The sequence below is a fragment of the Oryctolagus cuniculus genome, chromosome 13 (assembly GCF_051225735.1).
Source record: "Oryctolagus cuniculus isolate XC-2025 breed Fujian yellow rabbit chromosome 13, ASM5122573v1, whole genome shotgun sequence".
Classification (NCBI taxonomy): domain Eukaryota; kingdom Metazoa; phylum Chordata; class Mammalia; order Lagomorpha; family Leporidae; genus Oryctolagus; species Oryctolagus cuniculus.
This window is the reverse complement of record NC_142879.1, coordinates 56,062,343-56,082,191: the sequence shown is the minus strand read 5'-3', so window position 1 is coordinate 56,082,191 and position 19,849 is coordinate 56,062,343. Positions and strand designations below refer to the sequence as shown.

Here is a 19,849-nt window from a genome sequence, read left to right as displayed (position 1 = left end):
TGGTCACCTCATTAATAATCAAATGACTAAAATTAAAAGGACAATCAGATATAGTACAAGCTCACAAAACTGGCAAAAACTAAAAACTCCAGCAGTACACGTTAGTAAGGATGTTGCAGGAGACAAGCCTCTATATATGACATCAAATAAAAAATTAGTATGCTAATTTTGTTTATTTAGGAAGACTTACACATGTAGGCACTGGGTTGTCCACAGAAAAGTATTCAGAGCAGCAGCATTATTCTTTATAATAAAAAATAAGAAACAACCAGACATCCATCACAATAGAATCAATACATAATATATGACGACAAAAATGAATCAACTAGAGCTACAGGGAACGACACAGGTGGAACTTAAGAAACACAATATTGTGAAAAAGAAAGTTGATTTAAAAAATAAAAGGCCCAGTATGACTTTATTAAAGCAAAGCTTTTAAAAAGGCAAAACTTGCCTGTGTTAGTGGTGATGTAATTATAAATAAAAGCAAGGAAGGGAGAATGGCAGGGTGGCAGCTATCTCCCAGAAGGAGGGGTGACTGGAAGCAGCACGGAGCCCTCTGCAGTTCTGGTTATATTCTCTTCTGGACCTGATGGACCTAAGAGGTAGCTACCTGAGTTCTTACTTTTCAATAAGTTGTTATATTGCCTCTTTATTTTTGTGTGTTCTACACCATAGATATGATTCTCTATATGTATATATTAAAGAATTCTTAAGCTACATGAAAAGAGAAAAAATAGGTTATCGGAAAGGGTGGAAAATTTGCTACCATTTATTTATTTTTTAAAAGATTATTTATTTATTTGAGAGGTAGAGTTACAGACAGTGAGAGGGAGAAACAGAGAGAAAGGTCTTCCTTCCATTGGTTCACTCCCCAAATGGCCGCAAATGGCCACAATGGCTGGAGCTGCCCCAAAGCCAGGAGCCAGGTGTTTCTTCCTGGTCTCCCATGTGGTGCAGGGGCCCAAGCACTTGGGCTATCATCTACTGCTTTTCCCAGGCCACAGAAGAGAGCTGGATTGGAAGAAGGGCAACCAGGACTAGAACCAGTGCCCATATGGGATGCTGGCACTGCAGGCAGAGGATTAACCCACTGTGCCACGGTGCCGGCCCCACCCATTTATGTTTAAGAAGGAAGGAAGGAAAGTAAGAAGGGGGAGATTGGGAGTGAGAGAGCAAGAGAGAGAGAGATGGAGAGAGAAAGAGAATAAGCTTGCACAAGAACAGGGTAACCCACAGGGTAATGCTGTGGCTGTGTCTGGGCAGGAGAATAGGAGGTCATGGGCAGGATTTGAAGAACTCTGAAATCCTGAACACACTTTTACATCTTTTTGTATCACCTATCGATAATAAGTGCAGTTGGCCCTCGTCATCCACTAGGTTCTACATCCACAGATTCAACCAATCTCAGATAAAATACATTCAGAAAAATAGAAATTTTGTCTACACCAAACATAACCAGATGTTTTCTCCTTGTCATTACTCCCTAAAGGATATGATAATAGCAGCTGTTTACTTAACACTTACAATGTGTTGGGTATTTTAAGCAATCTAGAGATGATTTAGGTATCTGGGAGGATGTGTAAGTTATTGGAGGGTACTTCAAAAACAATCATGAAAAATGAAATTAAAAGGTAAGTTTATTTTGGTGTATTTTTGAAATCCTTGCATATGATTTATTTTAAAAGTTCTTGAAATTGTATATTATGACAAAAACTATGCATGACTTTCAAATATGTTTTACACCAAAATAAATTTATTCTTTAATTTTATTTTTCCACTAACATTTTGAAGCACCTTCCTATGCAAACATTTCCCCGTTTTATATAAGGGACTTGAGCACCTGTGGATTTTATCTGGAGAGAGTCCTGAAAACAATCCCCCAAGGACACCAAGGGGCCACTGTAAGTAAAGTTTTCTGGCAACTCTAACAACACCGATCCACAAGGGGTCACTATTGAATGATATTTTGCTCTAACTCCACAGCAGGGAAAAATCTGAATTCTTTCTGTGCTCTTACTTCTAGGTGAAGAAACGTCTTAATTTATGTTCTTATTTTATTTCACATCACATCATGTTCCAGAAAAAAACTATAATATGCAAATATGCACAACAAACAGCATACATTTGAAAGCAGATGAAGACAAGAAAAGTGAATAGACAATAAGAAGCCAAGAAGGAGTTTATAGAAGTATAATGTTAACTGTCTCCCCTAGTGGTAATGCACAAATTCGTCTAAATTTTCTAGCATATAGAGATAGGAAAAAAGAAAGTATGCTCAATTGTTCAATTCAAAATCTTGCCCAGGAAAGTAATAAGAGTTGGAAAAAAAGAAATTTACCCAAATTAAGAGTCTATTAAAGGGGCCAGCGCTGTGGCATAGTGGGTAAAGCCACCGCCTGCAGTGCTGGCATCCTATATGGGTGCTGGTTCAAGTCACGGCTGCTCCACTTCCGATTCAGCTCTCTGCTATGACCTGAGAAAGCAGTAGGAGATGGCCCAAGTCTTTGGGCCCCTGCACCCACATGGGAGACCTGGAGGAAGCTCCTGGCTCCTGGCTTCAGATAGGCGCAGCTCCAGCCGTTGTGGCCAATTGGGGAGTGAACCAGCAGATGGAGGATCTCTCTCTCTCTCTCTCTCTCTCTCTCTCCTTCTCTTTCTGTGTAACTCTGACTTTCAAATAAATAAATATATCTTTAAAAAATGTCTATGAAAGACAATTCATGAGTATCCTTTAGGTGGAATTCCTGGTTGGTCTTAATAACATGAAGCTGTATCACTTCACTATTTAAGAGAAGTAGAAGAACGGAAGTTTCATTCACCACAATCATGAATGAAAATGAAACTAAGAACATATCCTATAGCAAAAGAAGAACAAAGCCTTTAGACTGCTTTAAAGATTCTTCATCTTCCACACAAGACAGACAGTGTCTTCATTTGTCGGATTTTTCAAAATTTCACTTGCTGCAATGAAAGCTGAGCTGGTTGCACATTGGGCTACTAACGAGTTAAATGCTGTCAAAGGAAATTGGCCCTGACCAAACTCTGCTTCTGGATCACAAGTGGGCTGGGCTTTGGGCAGCATAAAGACTGGGAGAAACCTGTGTGTGGGGAAGCCAGCCCCTCAGTACAGAAACAACTGCGACAAACGATTCAGCAGTCATGGACTCCTCTGACTGCCACAGGAAAAAAGTAGCTGTCATTGGTGGAGGCTTGGTAAGCATTCACTCAGATGTTCTATTACTATCAGGGATTCTATATAAATTCCTATTACTCTGAATAATTATTTTTCTTCACTTGTGCAGATGAAAACGTTGCTGATATTTAAATACACCTGGTTGGAATGTATTGTTAATTAATTTGTTAACCTGTTCTTTTCAGGGAAGGTATTTTATATCCATGACATAATAAGGTATCAGTTTTCCCTTGTCATTTGGTCTCATATTTCTTGAAGATGAAAAATAAAGCCAATTGAATTTGCTTTTATCCTCTAAATTGGCTATGTTTTTCAAAAGAGATGCTTGTCTTAATAGTCGTCTTAAAGCACTTGTCCCACTTTGGTCAATAGCTCGTTTTATACTGTCTACGGAGAATGGAAAGGTCAAGAAACATGAAGTTAATGTAAGATTACATTGGATTGTTCACTAGTTCTTAAGTGATTAAGCAGGTGAGACTAAAGAGCTGGACCTGATCCTACACTTAGCAAGATACAAAAAGGATATAAGCAGATTTGAAAAGGGTTGATCCTTAGCTTCCAAGTTATGGTATCAAAGCTAATTCTGTTTAATATGGGGCTGCCACAAGGAAACTGTTTTTTTTCTCCTTTCAGCAGAACCCTGTTTTAGAGAAAAAATGTCCCAATTAGTTAAAGTTTCATCAATTTGTTTTCACCTTTGGTCAAATCATTTGCAGGCTTTTAACTCATATATCCATTCATTCATTAACTCGATAAAAGTGTATTGAGCATCTTACACTGTTCTAGGCTGCATATAGATTGGCATATTATATGCCACACATGTGTTTATACACTACGTGCTAATTTTGTCTTCTGCCTTTCTTGTCTTTTCCACAAAGTGCTATGTTGGTTCCTTTATCACTTCTGATTCTGAATGTCAAAATGCTAAGGAATGCTATCACATGCTGAATTGGTCACTGGATATGACACATGTTGTCATTGCTTCACACTGGACTTCTGCCCAGTTCTTTATTATTAAAATGTTGCACAAACTGAGAATTCACATATTCAACAAAATCTTACTGAGTGCTTGCTTTGTGCCAACATTGTTTCAGGTAGTAGGGACAGAGCGGTGAGAGTTCCAGGGAGGAGAAAGACAATGAGGAAGAAAACAAGAAAGAAGATTTCAGTTAGGGATAAGCACTGCAAAGAAGTGTTAGCAGAGTAGTACTGTAGAGAGTATCTTGTGGGGTACCTCTGTTTAGAGTGTGGTCAAACACAGCATCTCCAAGGAGGGGATACGTGACTAGACACCTGAATGATGAGATGAAACCAACCGTGGAAGATCCATAGAAAGAACACTTCAGGCAGAAGGAACAGCAAGAAGAGAAACCCTGGGATTATATTGAGCTGTGCAAAGTTAAGAAGGATATAGGAAGACAGGAGCAGAACAAAGCCAGAAAAAATTAGCTCAAACAGCCAAATCTTGTAAGATCTTAGAGGGCCAGGCAAGAAGATAGACTTCATTTGAAGTGGAACGAAAAGCCACTGGTGAATGTTAGGCAGGAAAGTAAACTAGGATGTAAAGGATCCCTCAGGCTATTATGTAGAGAATGACTGGGGGAGGGGAGGAAACTGTAAGAAGACAGCATAAATCAGCTGTGTGGCTTTATGTTAGTCCAAGATTGGGACTAGAGTGGCAGCAGTGATGTCTCTTAAAATGTCTCATAGAAATCACAAAAATATGATTGGATATATGATTTTGGAAAGCATAAACATGTGCATATAAGTCATGGCTTTCTCCATGAATAGCACTTGAACTCTTCATCAATAACTTAACACATGTGCTGGGAAATAGGAAACACAAATCAGAACACATGTACTAGGAAACAACTAAAATTCCTCTACAAAAGAATTACAATTACCTTATTGCTCAGACTTATGCCTGGGCATCAGATTTGATTATCTTTTCCCAATTTGTTGCAACCCCATCAGTAAGTCTTGGTGGCTCTGTTTTTAAAAAAAATATATTTCAGCTCTGGCTATCAATATCATACTAGTCCAAACCATCCTCATTACTTCATTCTCTTGTAACAGCCTCCTAAATAGTCTCTCAAGTTCACCTCTTAACCACCATTCTCCAAATAATATCCAGAATCATCCCTTTAAACCACAAATCTGATCAATGTTATTCCGTACTTAATTTTAATCAATTTCAATTAACTCCCATTACAAACAAAATAAAATCCAAACATGCATTTTTCTTCTTCTTCTTTTTTTTTTTTGTTTTCATATTTCTCATCCTTCACCTCCCCATGGGCCACATCCCATTATACTAATACATTCAGGCTCTCTCCTGGCTTCTAGGATTTAAAAAAATGCAAGCTGAGAACCATTATTTAGAAGTTCATAGGATACGATGAACTTACCTTAATTCCTTCCATAGCCCACTATGTCTATTGATCCTGTTTAGTGAAAAGTCACCCTAAGAATTGTCCTTGCTCTACTGTTGTGATCATCTGTTCCTGATTAAACCTATTGATTTCCTTTCTTGGAAAACATTATTGATCCAAAAAGTTAGGAATTGAACCCAGGTCAGAAGTAATAACAAAATCAGCGCAGGAACATTTACTGAGAAACCAAACCATGATCATAAACTGGAGAAAGTTTAAATATTGAAAAAAAGCATAGAAAAATATGTTGACACAAAATTTCAATAATGTTGACCTAAATATTTCAAAAATTACACTGTATTGACACCATTCATGAGAATAATGTCTTAAGGGATATATCCTTTCAATGATTAATTTACAAAGTATTTGGCAAACAATCCCTACTTTTAAAGCTGAAAGTAGTTCTACAGGTGTCACTTACCAACTCTAACAAGTAAGCACGGAAAAAATTTGCCTCTCAAGAAACTGCGGTATGAACAGCCTTACTTTGTGTATTGAGATTTCTTTGCTTTACAAAATAGCAAGCCAGAGAAGTAAAAAGCAATCAGAGAGGGGACATTTAACCCAGCAGTTAAGTAGTCAACTAGTGGATTGGGTCACTCTCTCTCTCTTTCTCTCTCTCTCTCTCTCTCTCTCTCTCATAAATCAAATACTAAAAAAATTACAACAAAGACCATCTAACCTAAACTACACAGGGATTCTTAAGCCATATCTTAAATTCAGGGTCCTAGGTGTTCAAAAAATACTGAGAAATATTGTTTCTGACTACTATTTTCAGTGTTTCCAGGTATGATGCAAATGATTGACCCCCAAAAGCACTGGCTCAGTGATGACTACAGCTGTTTGAGCCCTCATTTTTTGGCAGAATCCAAGAGCCTTGGCTAAAAGCACGAATAAACATGCCAGGCTCAGCTGTATCCAGCTCTTGCAGTGTGAATCCACTCTTCCAGAATACCTCCTGGAAATACGTTTTAGGGTATCGCTGCAGCAGTTCCTCTGTTTTTCCTGCTGAGAAGCAAGCCTACTACAGAGTGTTTCGTGATCCATTCTCCTGTGTTTGACCCATCAAAATTCTCAAGAAGTATTTATTTTTTATTTTATTTTAAAATTTTTACTTACTTGAGAGAGAGAGAGAGAAACTAACTGTAAGGCACTGGGATAGACTATAGAAGGGATTGAAGCAGGACCCAAAGCTAAGACAATCTTTAACCCCATGATGACTCCATCAGTGAACTCCATCCATGATGATCCCAAATGACTCCATCAGCTGGAACTGGGCCAGGCCAAATGTGTGAGCTGGGAACTCAATCCAGGTCTCCTACAGGGGTGACAAGAACCCAACTGAATTATTTGTAAGGGAGAGAGAAGAGAGAGAGAGAGAGAGAGAGAATCAATCCTCCATCCACTGTTTCACTCATCAAATTCTCACAATGAATGGGGCTGTGACCAAAGTCAGAAGCTGTGAACTCAATCCAGGCTTCCTATATGGGTGGCAGGGACCCAACTACTTAAGCCGTCACCTGCTTACCTCTGGGGTACATACTAGCAAGAACTGGAATCTGAAGCATAGCCAGGACTTGAATCCAGGTGCTGTGAAATGGGATATGTGTCTCTCAAGTGGTATCTTAACCAGTTTGCTAAATGCTGATCCCCAAAGATTAAATTTTTACGAGACCAAACGGTCCATAACTAAATACAGATTTCAAGAGGTATACATTAGCTTTCAAAAAGTGCATTTGGGCCGGTGCCGCGGCTCACTAGGCTAATCCTCCACCTTGCGGCACTGGCACACCAGGTTCTAGTCCCGGTCGGGGCGCCGGATTCTGTCCCAGTTGCCCTCTTCCAGGCCAGCTCTCTGCTGTGGCCCGGGAGTGCAGTGGAGGATGGCCCAAGTGCTTGGGCCCTGCATCCCATGGGAGACCAGGAGAAGCACCTGGCTCCTGGCTTCGGATCAGCGCGGTGCGCCGGCCGCAGCGCACTGGCCGCGGCGGCCATTAGACGGTGAACCAACGGCAAAAGGAAGACCTTTCTCTCTCTCTCTCTCTCTCTCTCACTGTCCACTCTGCCTGTCAAAAAAAAAAAAAAAGTGCATTTGATGACAGACTCAGAAACAACTATGATTCACAGGGAGTGTTCTATATGCTTCATTAAGTCGAAAATAGTTGATGTGTGTTTAATATGACATTTCAGGTTAATTACAAACACATTACATAAAGAGACATAAAATGCATGAATCTTTTATAATCACAATCCCCCTTCCTAATAGGTCCACATTTACAAATTAAAAAGTATGTTTTTCTCATGACCATTTGCTATTTGGAGCCATGACTGCTGGATGGGATCACAGGGGACATAAAACCTAGCAAGTATATGAGAAGCATTTCTCAACATTAATATGAAAGAAAATTTCAGATAATGTTTTTAAATCATAAGTGAGGCATCCATATAATGGAATAACTAAGGGGTCAAAGCAAGTGACCTGTAAGGAGGGAAGTACGAGGAATCAGGGGAAAAAATAGAGAAATGGAAGAACTGGGTTGTCTATAATTACGAAACCAAGGAATCTCTTGAAAACTCTTACATATAAACAGCCTTTTAAAATGTCCTGTTTTCTCTGATAAGTGGTAGTTAGATTATAATACAAAAGCAATACGTAGAGTAAAACTGATGTCTATGATTTGATTATTGTTTGTAGCCCTTGTATATTCCTGTGGAACAGTGGTATCTCTACTTTTTACTTGTTGAACATTAGGGTTAGTGGTGCTTTAAGCCTGTGATTACAAAGTAAGTTGAAATTTTGTTATTGCAACAATTAAAGGAAAAAAAGGAAGGAAGAAGGGGGGATTGAGGGAGGGAGGGAAAGAGAAACAAATATGGTTATCTTAGAATTGTATCTATGAGCCAGCGCCGCGGCTTACTAGGCTAATCCTCCACCTTGCGGCGCCGGCACACCGGGTTCTAGGCCCAGTCGGGGCGCCGGATTCTGTCCCGGTTGCCCCTCTTCCAGGCCAGCTCTCTGCTGTGGCCAGGAGTGCAGTGGAGGATGGCCCAAGTCCTTGGGCCCTGCACCCGCATGGGAGACCAGGATAAGTACCTGGCTCTTGCCCATCGGATCAGCGCGGTGCGCTGGCCGCGGCAGCCATTGGAGGGTGAACCAGCGGCAAAAGGAAGACCTTTCTCTCTCTCTCTCTCTCTCTCTCTCACTGTCCACTCTGCCTGTCAAAAAATAAAAATAAAAAAAAGAATTGTATCTATGAAATACATGAAATCTCTTTATATAAACATTTTTAATTGAAAAGCAAAAAAATACTAATAAAACTTCCAATTCACAAATTATTTTTTGATAAAAACAGTTATTGTCCTGGTCTTTTGGTGCTTCCAAACAAGTACAGAAACCTTTGTTCTTTTTTTTTTTTTTTTTTTTTTTGACAGGCAGAGTGGACAGTGAGAGAGAGACAGAGAGAAAGGTCTTCCTTTGCCGTTGGTTCACCCTCCAATGGCCGCCGCGGCCGGCGCGCTGTGGCTGGCGCACCACGCTGATCCAGTGGCAGGAGCCAGGTGCTTCTCCTGGTCTCCCATGGGATGCAGGGCCCAAGCACTTGGGCCATCCTCCACTGCACTCCCGGGCCACAGCAGAGAGCTGGCCTGGAAGAGGGGCAACCAGGACAGAATCCGGTGCCCCGACCGGGACTAGAACCTGGTGTGCCAGTGCCACAAGGCGGAGGATTAGCCTAGTGAGCCACAGTGCTGGCCAGAAACCTTTGTTCTTAATAGAAACTGCCTTATCTCTCTCAAGGCTCAACCTCAAGACCCGGCATTATGAACTCTGTCTTATTTCTCCTGAGTGTCTACTGGTGCCCAATTTCCCCTCTCCTCTCATTACTCTCCTTCCCTATTTATGCTCAGGAACCCAGTTGTGCTGTAACCGAGAGTTTGTGGTGGGCTTAAAATGGTTCCCACACCACATTTTGTTTCCATTTATATCTCTTTGTCTTCTTAAAATTTTTTGGCTGAATAACAACTAAAAATGGCACTGACAGTTATTCTCAAATAAGCACAGTTTACAGAAAGTGAGAAGGGAAATAGAGTTAGAGTCCAAAAGCTACATTATTAGCCAAATTGATAGCCCTTCCAGAGGCACTTATGAACCTACTGCTAGACATATGATCCATCCCTGTGGTTTCCACATCTCTTATATTACAACCTCAAGGTTGCTATCCTTCTTAGATTATAACTGACACCAAAAGGCAGGAAGAAGAAGCTTCCAGACTCCTACTCTTTGGCTGGCGCCGCAGCTCAATAAGCTAATCCTCTGCCTGCGGCGCCGGCACACTGGGTTCTAGTCCCGGTAGGGGCGCCGGATTCTGTCCCAGTTGCTCCTCTTCCAGGCCAGCTCTCTGCTATGGCCCAGGAAGGCAGTGGAGGATGGCCCAAGTGCTTGGGTCCTGCACCCGCATGGGAGACCAGGAGGAAACACCTGGCTCCTGGTTTTGGAGCGGCGCAGTGGCCATTTGAGGGGTGAACCAACGGAAGGAAGACCTTTCTCTCTCTCTCTCTCTGTCTCATTGTCTAACTCTGCCTGTCAAAAAAAAAAAAAGACTACTCTTGGAGTAGGCTTAAATCATGTCTGCTGAATTTTATTGGCTAAAGCTATCACCACCCTCTTGGATTAAAGAGAATTGAGAAATAAACTCCATCTCTTGATGAAGACATGTCAAGATCACATTTCAGAGGAGTATGTTATGGCCATCATTGAAAAATACCACATCCTTCAAGGCAAAATTAATCCTTTTCTTGTGAATTTGAATTTCTTTCTTTCCTTCTCTCCCTGCCCCTGCCTTTTGCATTTATTTTCACTTTTGGGCCAAGAGTTATTTTGCAAAGTGTATCTGAATTTATATGCACACAAAACACTAGGTACCTGATATAAAATTATGTGATTTTAACACATAATGATTTTTAAATGGTAAGTAGAAGTCATGTGATTAAATTTATTTTGTATTATTTGAACAATGCACATTAGAAATGATATGTTGATCTGCAAATATTTTATATAAAAGTATGCCTTTAAAGGAGTTTATTAAGAATTAACCAGTTTATATTTTTCTTTTAACTAACTTGGGTGTTCTCTGGGCACAAGGACTTATCTTCATAGCCTTTAAATCCCTGAAATTTAAAAGAATGACTTATATATAGTAAGTGCTTGATAAAGTTTGGCTTCATTTGGCTACAAATTTTACTTAGAAACATAATCTCTACCACCATAATGCATTTCACAATATTTATCAAGTACTTAATATGTTACATATATAATGGTAGAGCTAGGGATAAAATCATGAATGAAATCAGTTGATAGTCTAACTGGATAGACAGATATTGATGACAGAATCACTTTAAAGAAAAACTTTCCATTGTGATAAGCCCTGGGTAAAATAAAATACATTTTTAAAAATTAAAAAAGATGCAAAAAAACCCACACTGTGATTCTATGTTGCAGAAAATGGGCAAAATTAACTACATTGCTTAGGAATATAAACAATATATACCTAAGTGGTAGAATGATAAAGAAACAAAAATGGTGATCACAAAATGCAGAATAATGTTTACCTCTAGGTGAGAGGGAAGGAGATTGTGATTGTGGAGAAGTTGTGGGGATTTGTGGGGGCTGGGAATAGTTTACATTTTGACTAGAATAGTGGTTATACGGATTAAAAAGTTATAAAGTCGGGGGCTGGCGCTGTGACATAGCGGGTAAAGTCACCGCCTGAAGTGCTGGTATCCCATATGGGCACCGGTTCGAGTCCTGGCTGCTCCACTTCCAAGCTATCTCTCAGCTGTGGCCTGGGAAAGCAATACAAGATGGCCCAAGCCCTTGGGCTCCTGCACCCGTGTGGGAGACCTGGAAGAAGCTCCTGGCTCCTGGCTTGTGGCTAACTGGGGAGTGAACCAGTGGATGGAAGACCTCTCTCTCTCTGCCTCTCCTTCTCTCTCTGTGTAACTCTTTCAAGTAAAATAAATCTTTTTAAAAAAAGTTCTAATTATTCTATTAACTGTATACATGCTTTGTGTTCTTTCTTCAAAAAAGTTGTATCTTAATATAAAAAGGCTAAAAATAGAGCCAGGAGTCTCTAAAATTATAACATTTAATTTTGAATCAGTCTTACCATTTTTGCAACTGGTTCTTTCTTGTAGAGACTGAGTAAATCAATGTGAAAAATGAAGTTGGTAAAATATAGCTACCTACAACATTTCCTCTTGCTGCTAACATTTCCCTATATTGTAGAATCAGATAAAGATATAAAAAATTTGTTTGAATTCCCAGGTTGGATCATTAAATGCATGCTTCCTTGCAAAGAGGAATTTCCAGGTTGATGTATATGAAGCTAGGGAAGGTAAGTCAGTATTGAAAATTAGGAGATGTTATTTCTGAGTCTTGAACCTCTATTTCTTTAGAATATTTTGAAAAAGAAAAAAAATTTAATAAAAGAAAAAAGTAAAGCACTATTAGATATTTTAAAATTTCATCAATCTAAATTTAATTCAAATTTACTGCTATTATCTACTTTTAAAAGAAAAGTTAACAAGGCCTTCTAATTTGGTTTGGAGTGCACTAATTGTTCAGGTGCACTACCGCTGTGTTCATCCTGTGCTGGAGTATAATGAGTTGTGTGTAACATGGAGTCTGTTTCATATGTCTTAGATATTCGAGTGGCTAAATTTGCACGTGGAAGAAGCATTAACTTGGCCCTTTCTTATAGAGGACGACAAGCCTTGAAAGCCATTGGCCTAGAAGATCAGGTATCTTGTTGATGTATTTTTCTTGTATGAAATAATACCTGATGGTTTTCAATAATTGCATGGTATATATTTCAACTTGGTTTGAAGTGCCATTTAAAGCCAATGACTTCTGCATAAAAACCCACTCTACAAAGGTTTCCAAAGTTCTAAATTTGATAAGAGGGTGAATATTTGATACTCTAAATACCTGGGAGTGGGGGGAACCAGAACATGACAAGAGGACATTACAACCTCATCTGATGATCACTTCTGACACTGGGCTGTCAGTGGCTGGCAGGTCTCTGGCTACAGAAAGTGGTAGTCGGCATCCCAGGATAAGAGGAAGCACATAGACTCCATTTTGCTGATTTGTTTACAGAGGTCCATAATCTCTTATCTACAATTCTGTATTTCCCACAAACCTTGAAAATATAAAGGTTTCCATCACTCATTTGGCAGCAAAATTTGACCTGACATAAGACTTTTCATGCTTTTTTTTTTAAAGATTTACTTATTTATTATTTGAAAGAGTTACAGGGAGAGGGAGAAGGAGAGGGAGAGAGGGGGAGAGAGAGGGAGAAAGAGAGAGAGAGGGAGAGAGAGAGAGAGAGAGAAGATCTTCCATTTGCTGGTTCACTCCTCATATGGCCACAATGGCTGGAGCTGGACCAATCTGAAGTCAGGAGCCAGGAGCCAGGAGCTTCCTCTGGGTCTCCCACGCGGGTGCAGGGGTCAAAGTACTTGGGCCATCCTCCACTGCTTTCCCAGGCACATTAGCAGGGAGCTGGACTGGAAACAGAGCAGCCAGGGCTCGAACTGGCTCCCATACTGGATGCTGGCACTGCAGACAGCGCCTTTACCACTATCCCACAATGCTAGCCCCATGTTGTTGTTGTTTTAAATCAGACTTAGCATGAATGTTTTGCTCCAGTAATACTGTGCTTGATTAAAGAGTGGTATCCCAGACATACTGTGTGTTGTGTGATATACAAAATAAATACACATACTACGTATCTAAGTTATGAAAATCTGAAACCATCAAGTCTCACAGGTTGAATAAGAGGTTTCCTCATGTGGGCTAACTGTTATAAACTTCTCACTCTTTATCATATAGCTTCAAGATATGGTATGTTTTTCTTGATTCTATTTTCATTGACAAAGTGTCTTTTAAGTGGTAACATAAGTAAATGTGAATGCACGTGCAATCTCACATTCTTCTTCCGAACAGGAGCAGCCATGGATAAGAAAACACTTGGGGGCCAGTGTTGTGGCATAGCAGGTAAAGCTACCGTCTGTGATGTTGGCATCCCATATGGGCTCCCATTCAAGTCCTTGCTAATGGCCTGGGAAGGCAGCATAAGATGGCTCAAGTGCTTGGACCCCTGCACCTACATGGGAGTTCCAGGTAAAGCTCCTGGCTCCTGGCTTCAGCCTGGTTCAGCCCTGGCCAATGTGGCCATTTCGGGAGTAAACCAAGGGATGCAAGATTTCTCTATATTTATCCTCCTCACTGTGTTACTCTTTCAAATAAATAAATAAATAAATTTTTAAAGCTTTATATCTTTATTTGAAAGAGTCACACAGAGAGACAAGGAGAGGCAGAAAGGGAGAGGTATTCCATCCACTAGTTCACTCCCCAGTTGGCTGCAATGGCCAGAGCTGCACCTATCTGAAGCCAGGAGCCAGGAGTTTCTTCCAGGTCTCCTACGTGGGGGTAGGGACCCAAGTACTTCTTCTTTCCCAGGCCATAGCAAAGAGCTGGATTGGAAATGGAGCAGCCGGGACTGGAACTGGCACCCATATGGGATGCTGGCACTGCAGGTGGCAGCTTTACCCGCTACGCCACAGTGCCAGCCCCAATAAATAAATCTTTTAAAAAAGAAAGAAAAAAGAAAACACTTGGTATTAGATTTTAGGAGCACTGGGTTTTATTCCTTATAATGCCCCTTTTTGTCATCATGAGAAAAATCACTTAATCTCTAACAATGAGCCACTTTCCTCAACCTGTAATATTTGATTTAGAGCAGATAAATTTTAAGTAAATTCCAAGATCTAATGTAAAAATATAAAAACAAGTAAAATTTGCAGGAAAACAGTTTTCATTGGATGACTTTCCATAATCAGGCTTACAACGGTCCTTTATAATTTTTTTTCCAAAAAAAAAAAAAAAAAACCACAAACGTTTTTTTGGAAACTATTCGAAGACCATATTTTAAAATCAGTATTTATCGTATTTGAATGATGTCATGTTGTAGAATTTGACATCAACATTTCTGATTTCATTTCAGATTGTATCCCAAGGTATTCCCATGAGAGCAAGAATGATTCACTCTCTTTCAGGTAAAAAGTCTGCAATTCCCTATGGGACAAAGTCACAGGTAGGTTTACTCTGGAGACGGTTGGTTGTACACAGATTACAACTAACTCTAATACCTGCAACTTGCGACATGCTTGACAGCATCTTCCTCTCTCTACTCCTATCTTTGACATTGTGCTGCTTATCCTAGGCCACAGGAACACCGAGACTAGGTAGCAAGTGCTCAAAATAGGGCCCAGTCATTTAGGAAAAGTTGGCTGCTGTTCTCTTATTAGGCCATTTCTTGCCTCTATGTTTTGTTCTTGCTCTCTGGTTGCTTGAGACATCCTTTCCCTCCATCTCTTTTTTAATTAGATAGAAAAGAGTACCAGGTTATTTTGTTGTCGAGTTGACAACCCTACAACCCATCCTGCTCCAAATTAATTATAATAGAATTTATAGAATCAATGTGAGATGCTTTCAGAACCTCATAATTTCTAACACAACAGGGGCTGAATGGTGGTGTAGAGTTTATGAAAAAAATTATTATATAGCTTTGTGTTTTCTTATCTTTCACATAGTAATGTACAGAGCTGGGTACAGTATGTGCTTTAATCTAATTATATCTTTTGATTTGGTTTCCTTGAGGGGGAATAAATGCATCAATGTCTATCAATATGAGAAACACTGATATTGGTTTTATTTGTATCCAGCAATGCTTTATTTTATTTAGTGCAGAGCCCAAGTGAGGTTCACATACTCCTGAGTCTGGCTCTCCACAGAGCTCCCAGTGGAGGTGGATCAGCAATGTTTCTCAGGCTCCCCAGAATTCTGTGTTTTTTGTTTTTGTTTTTTTGTTGTTATTGTTGTTGTTGTTGTTGTTGTTTTTTGACAGGCAGAGTGGACAGTGAGAGAGAGACAGAGAGAAAGGTCTTCCTTTTCCTTTGGTTCACCCCCCAATGGCTGCTGCGGCTGGCGCGCTGAGGCTGGTGCACCACGCTGATCTGATGGCAGGAGCCAGGAGCTTCTCCTGGTCTCCCATGTGGTTGCAGGGCCCAAGCACTTGGGCCATCCTCCACTGCACTCCCGGGCCACAGCAGAGAGCTGGCCTGGAAGAGGAGCGACCAGGACAGAATACGGCGCCCAGACCCGGACTAGAACCCGGTGTGCTGGCGCCGCAGGCAGAGGATTAGCCTATTGAGCCATGGTGCCGGCCTTTTTTTTTTTTTTTTTTTTTTTTCCGGAATCCTGTTAAAATGCAGTCTGATTCAGTAGGGCTGGAGTGGAGACTGAGGTTTTACATTTCTAACAAATTCACAGGAGGTGTCTATGCTGGTGGTCCTGGGACCACACTTTGGATAGCAAGAGATCAAATGCATATCTTTATGGGAACAAGGTCATTGTTGATCTTGGGGTGCTAAAGATGATTGAACCGTAAAACATTCCAACAAGTCAGGGCTTTGGAGTTGGAGTAGTATTAAAATGTTCTACTCAATGACTTTTTAAAAAATAGTCTCATATTTATTTTGGCATTACAAAAGCATAAGTATAGAGTCCAGATGCATGCACGTGGCAGAGGGGAAGATGGCATGGGAAAACCACTAAGCTATCCTTAGTGAGAAACATTTTCAGATCATTGACAGAACTTGTTGAATTGGCCCAGATTGAGCTGGGTGCTTCAGGAAAGACTAAAGAATTGTCTCTCCTCAAAAGGAAAGTAAGATTTGCACATTTGAATGAACTCTAATCTGTGAATACAAAATGTGTCACCCAAAACTGCTGAGCTCGCAGAAAGCAGCTTGCCAACTCATTGGGATAACTGCCAAAGTTCATCAGGGAAGGCTCTCAGTTGATCTCAGGAGAGATCAGCTGTATGGTTCAGACAAGAAACACTAAAATGGCTCAGAAAAGGAAGAAACTTTTAGTTTCCAGAGAAGACTTCACAGAGAGAGTGAGATTAGAGACAGCCAATTGGTTTAAATGTTAAATTGGCTGGGGTGGTGCTGTGGTGTAGTAAACTAAGCCTCTGCCTGCGTTGCTAGCATCCCTATGGGCACAGGTTTGTGTCCTGGCTGTTCCTCTTTCAATACAGCTCTCTGCTTATGGCCTGGGAAAGCAGCAGAGGATGGCCCCTGCACCCTCGTGGGAACCTGGAAGAACCTCTTGGCTATTGGCTTCGGATAGGCTCAGCTCTGGCTGTTGCAGAAATTTGGGTAGTGAACCAGCAGATGGAAGATCTTTCTCTCAGTCTCTTCCTCTCTGTCTGTAATTCTACCTCTCAAATAAATAAAATCTAAAAAAAAAAAATCCTTAAATTGGAAGCAAAGTAGAATTGTCCTAATCAAATGGGTGAAGCTGAGTCTTTACCCATAATGCCTTTGATGTAGGCTTTATCATGTCTCAGCGTCTCTTCCTTAACTTGAAGTTCCTCTAGTAAAGATTAATTCATAAAATTAAGAGAGTGACATAAGGTAATGCCAGAGCCCAGACTCTATATCACAAAAGTTCGAATTGCCCCCTTGGTTAACATCTCAGTGCCAGTCTCTACTCTGAAATCTCTGCAGGAACTCACAGGCAATGATCAAAGTAATGCACAGTCTGCTCTTAGACCTACCATAGGAGCCTGCCTTTACTACTGCAAAGGAAATGCACTGGCCCCATCAATGACCAATCAAAGGAAGGCCGTGTGCACTGTGGACCAATCAGTGACACACACAAGAGCTGGTCACACACTGCTCATCCCCAGCTTTGAACCATAAGATTCAGTGCCTTCAAGCCCTCTGGAAATCCAGGAATTGAGCCCTAGCTGCCTGACTCCCTGCTCTGCACTTTTATCTAGTAACCCAGTTGCAGTGGTTGGCATCCTGCACCTTGGGCAAAGAGACTTAGTTTTAGGGGTTCTAGAGTAACTCTTCCAACCAGTTTTAGAGTGTTCTATAATATGGGGATCTCCATATGGAGAGAAGTTGGGTGAGATCAGATTTCTAAGAAATGTAAGCTTTTAAGTATTGAGTCTATATTGGATGAAAACGATGTGTAAATTCAATTTAGCTTAACAGAATCTTACAGTAATTAGAAAATTTTGATTTGGTGAGTCCAACTGTCTTGCTTTATAGAAGAGGAAACAGGCTGCCTGCCTCATAGGAGGGCAATATCAAGGAAGAAATAAAGCAGAAAAGTGGGTTTCTCCCGGGGAAGTTGCCTGTTGAGTATGGCAGAGCATGGTACAAGAAAGCTGGATAGTACTGCTTGGTTACATTTATTGACAGTGGCTCATGGTAATCATAATAATTCTCATAACAATCATCATTATCTTGTATTAATATGAAATCGCTGAAGAAGGACAGATATCAAAGCAAAAGGCAAAGCAATAGGATATGGTTCAAATATTAGAAAAGCTAGAGAATGGGAGAGAGGGACCATAGACCACATTGTGTGTGTGTGTGTGTGTGAAAGAGAGAGAGAGAGAAACATTAATTTCCACTAGTGTTGTTAGGAGTACCCACTTTGGGTCCTTCAGTACATTTTAAGAAGGAGGAAATGGCTCTTTTGGGTCCTTCAGTACATTTTAAGAAGGAGGAAATGGCTCTTTCCACATCAATCCTGTTGTGTCTCAATTCTTAACAACTGAGTTAATGCTAAATTTATAGTCACCCCTCATTCTATAGCTTTGCATCAGTTATTGACTTTCTCGATTAGGTATGTGGTCTTCCTTGCCATATAAAATCTAAATCAGATTGCTTTGAACTTCCCAGTTCCATAGCTTGTGGAGGTCCAAAGCAATCCCACAAACATCCTTTCTGACTTCAGTCCTCTAGCAGTTTGTTCCTACTGTGTGGTGTCCAGACCCTTCCTATCTTGCTGGGTGCTCCCATAGTCCCCTTCAAGTTGTCCTGGGAACTGCTAAAATCTCCTCCAATATGCACAGCATGGCAGAGCTCCTCAACTCATGCTCCCAGCCATTCTGCTCAAAATGGAGAAATAGCATACCTCTTCCTTGGAAGAATTCTCCTTCAAAGACATTGAGATTAGAGAAAGTAAACAGTCTTTCCTAGCATATTAGAAATAGACTCTAAAACTATTGTCCTACAAATCTCTAAAGCAGATTAACCTCTTTTAGATTTCACTGCTACTGTCTTTTAGGATGCAAGGATCATTTTATAACCCTTAACTTGTTTATTCTTATTTGTTACAAGATCAACCTTTTAGAATATGTATTGCAGAAGTGTGACTTGATGGGTCTTGTGACCAAGACTATTGGTTAGGACCTAATTTTGTCTGAAGTTGTGCAGTAGACTGGCCAGAGTCCCCAGAGGGCTGAGTCAATGGTTCCTAGATGATGCAAATTTTAACCAGTTCTGATAGCTGAATGGAAAAAATATTTTCCCCACTTAAGTGAATCTTCATAATGTGAATATAACCTAATATGCTTTGATTTGCATTGAAATGCAGTAATTAATCACCTAGAAGACCAAAAAACAGAACTGTGAGGCACAGAACCAAGAAGTCCCTTCCTATTCATTGTAATGTATACGAAAGACAGAAAGTTCTTCCTTGGTCATTGCCACTGTGGTCTGATTGAATTATTTTTACACTAAGAATGGATTTAGCTATTATTATAAGACTTCTACTTTTGAATGAGTGATGGTTCGTAAATTGTTATATTTGCATTAAAATATTGTTATGTCCATAATTTAGAAAATTATATGGTTTAAATATTAAATTAATAGATTCATCATGAATTACAAGAGTGCAGTATGACTTGTGCTACATGTTTTTGCTTCCTTGAGTCCTTCTTTCCTATAAAATAGCAAGTATTAATAATTAGATTTTATAAATATATTGGGATAAAGCTATATTGGGGGCTGGTGCTGTGGTGTAGTGGGCTAAGCCTCCACCAGCAGCGCTGGAATCCCATATGGGCACCAATTCAAATCCTGGCTGCTCCTCTTCCAATCCAGCTCTCTGCTATGGCCTGGGAAAGCAGTAGAAGGAGGCCCAGATCCTTAGGCCCCTTCACTCATATGGGCGACCTGGAAGAAGCTCCTGGCTCCTGGTTTCAGATCGGTTCATCTCTACCAATCAAAGTCATTTGGGGAGTGAACCTGCAGATTGAAGACCTTTCTGTCTCTCCCTCTCTCTGTAACT

At 40.4% G+C, this 19,849-nt stretch overlaps 1 protein-coding gene across 2 annotated transcripts in view; it reads left to right on the top strand.

Moving 5' to 3' along the window:
• The first annotated feature begins 2,860 nt into the window (after nucleotides 1–2,860).
• Nucleotides 2,861–19,849, top strand: part of KMO (kynurenine 3-monooxygenase) — a 39,013-nt gene continuing 22,024 nt past the window's right edge. The window contains exons 1-4 of one of the 2 annotated variants that reach the window (XM_008268225.5): nucleotides 2,861–3,216; nucleotides 11,951–12,020; nucleotides 12,329–12,426; nucleotides 14,694–14,783. In XM_008268225.5, the coding sequence (XP_008266447.1) occupies nucleotides 3,163–3,216; nucleotides 11,951–12,020; nucleotides 12,329–12,426; nucleotides 14,694–14,783 (312 nt within the window). In that variant the 5' untranslated portion in view covers nucleotides 2,861–3,162. The remainder of the gene's footprint in view (nucleotides 3,217–11,950; nucleotides 12,021–12,328; nucleotides 12,427–14,693; nucleotides 14,784–19,849) is intronic. The other variant, XM_070055558.2, reaches the window with a different exon arrangement.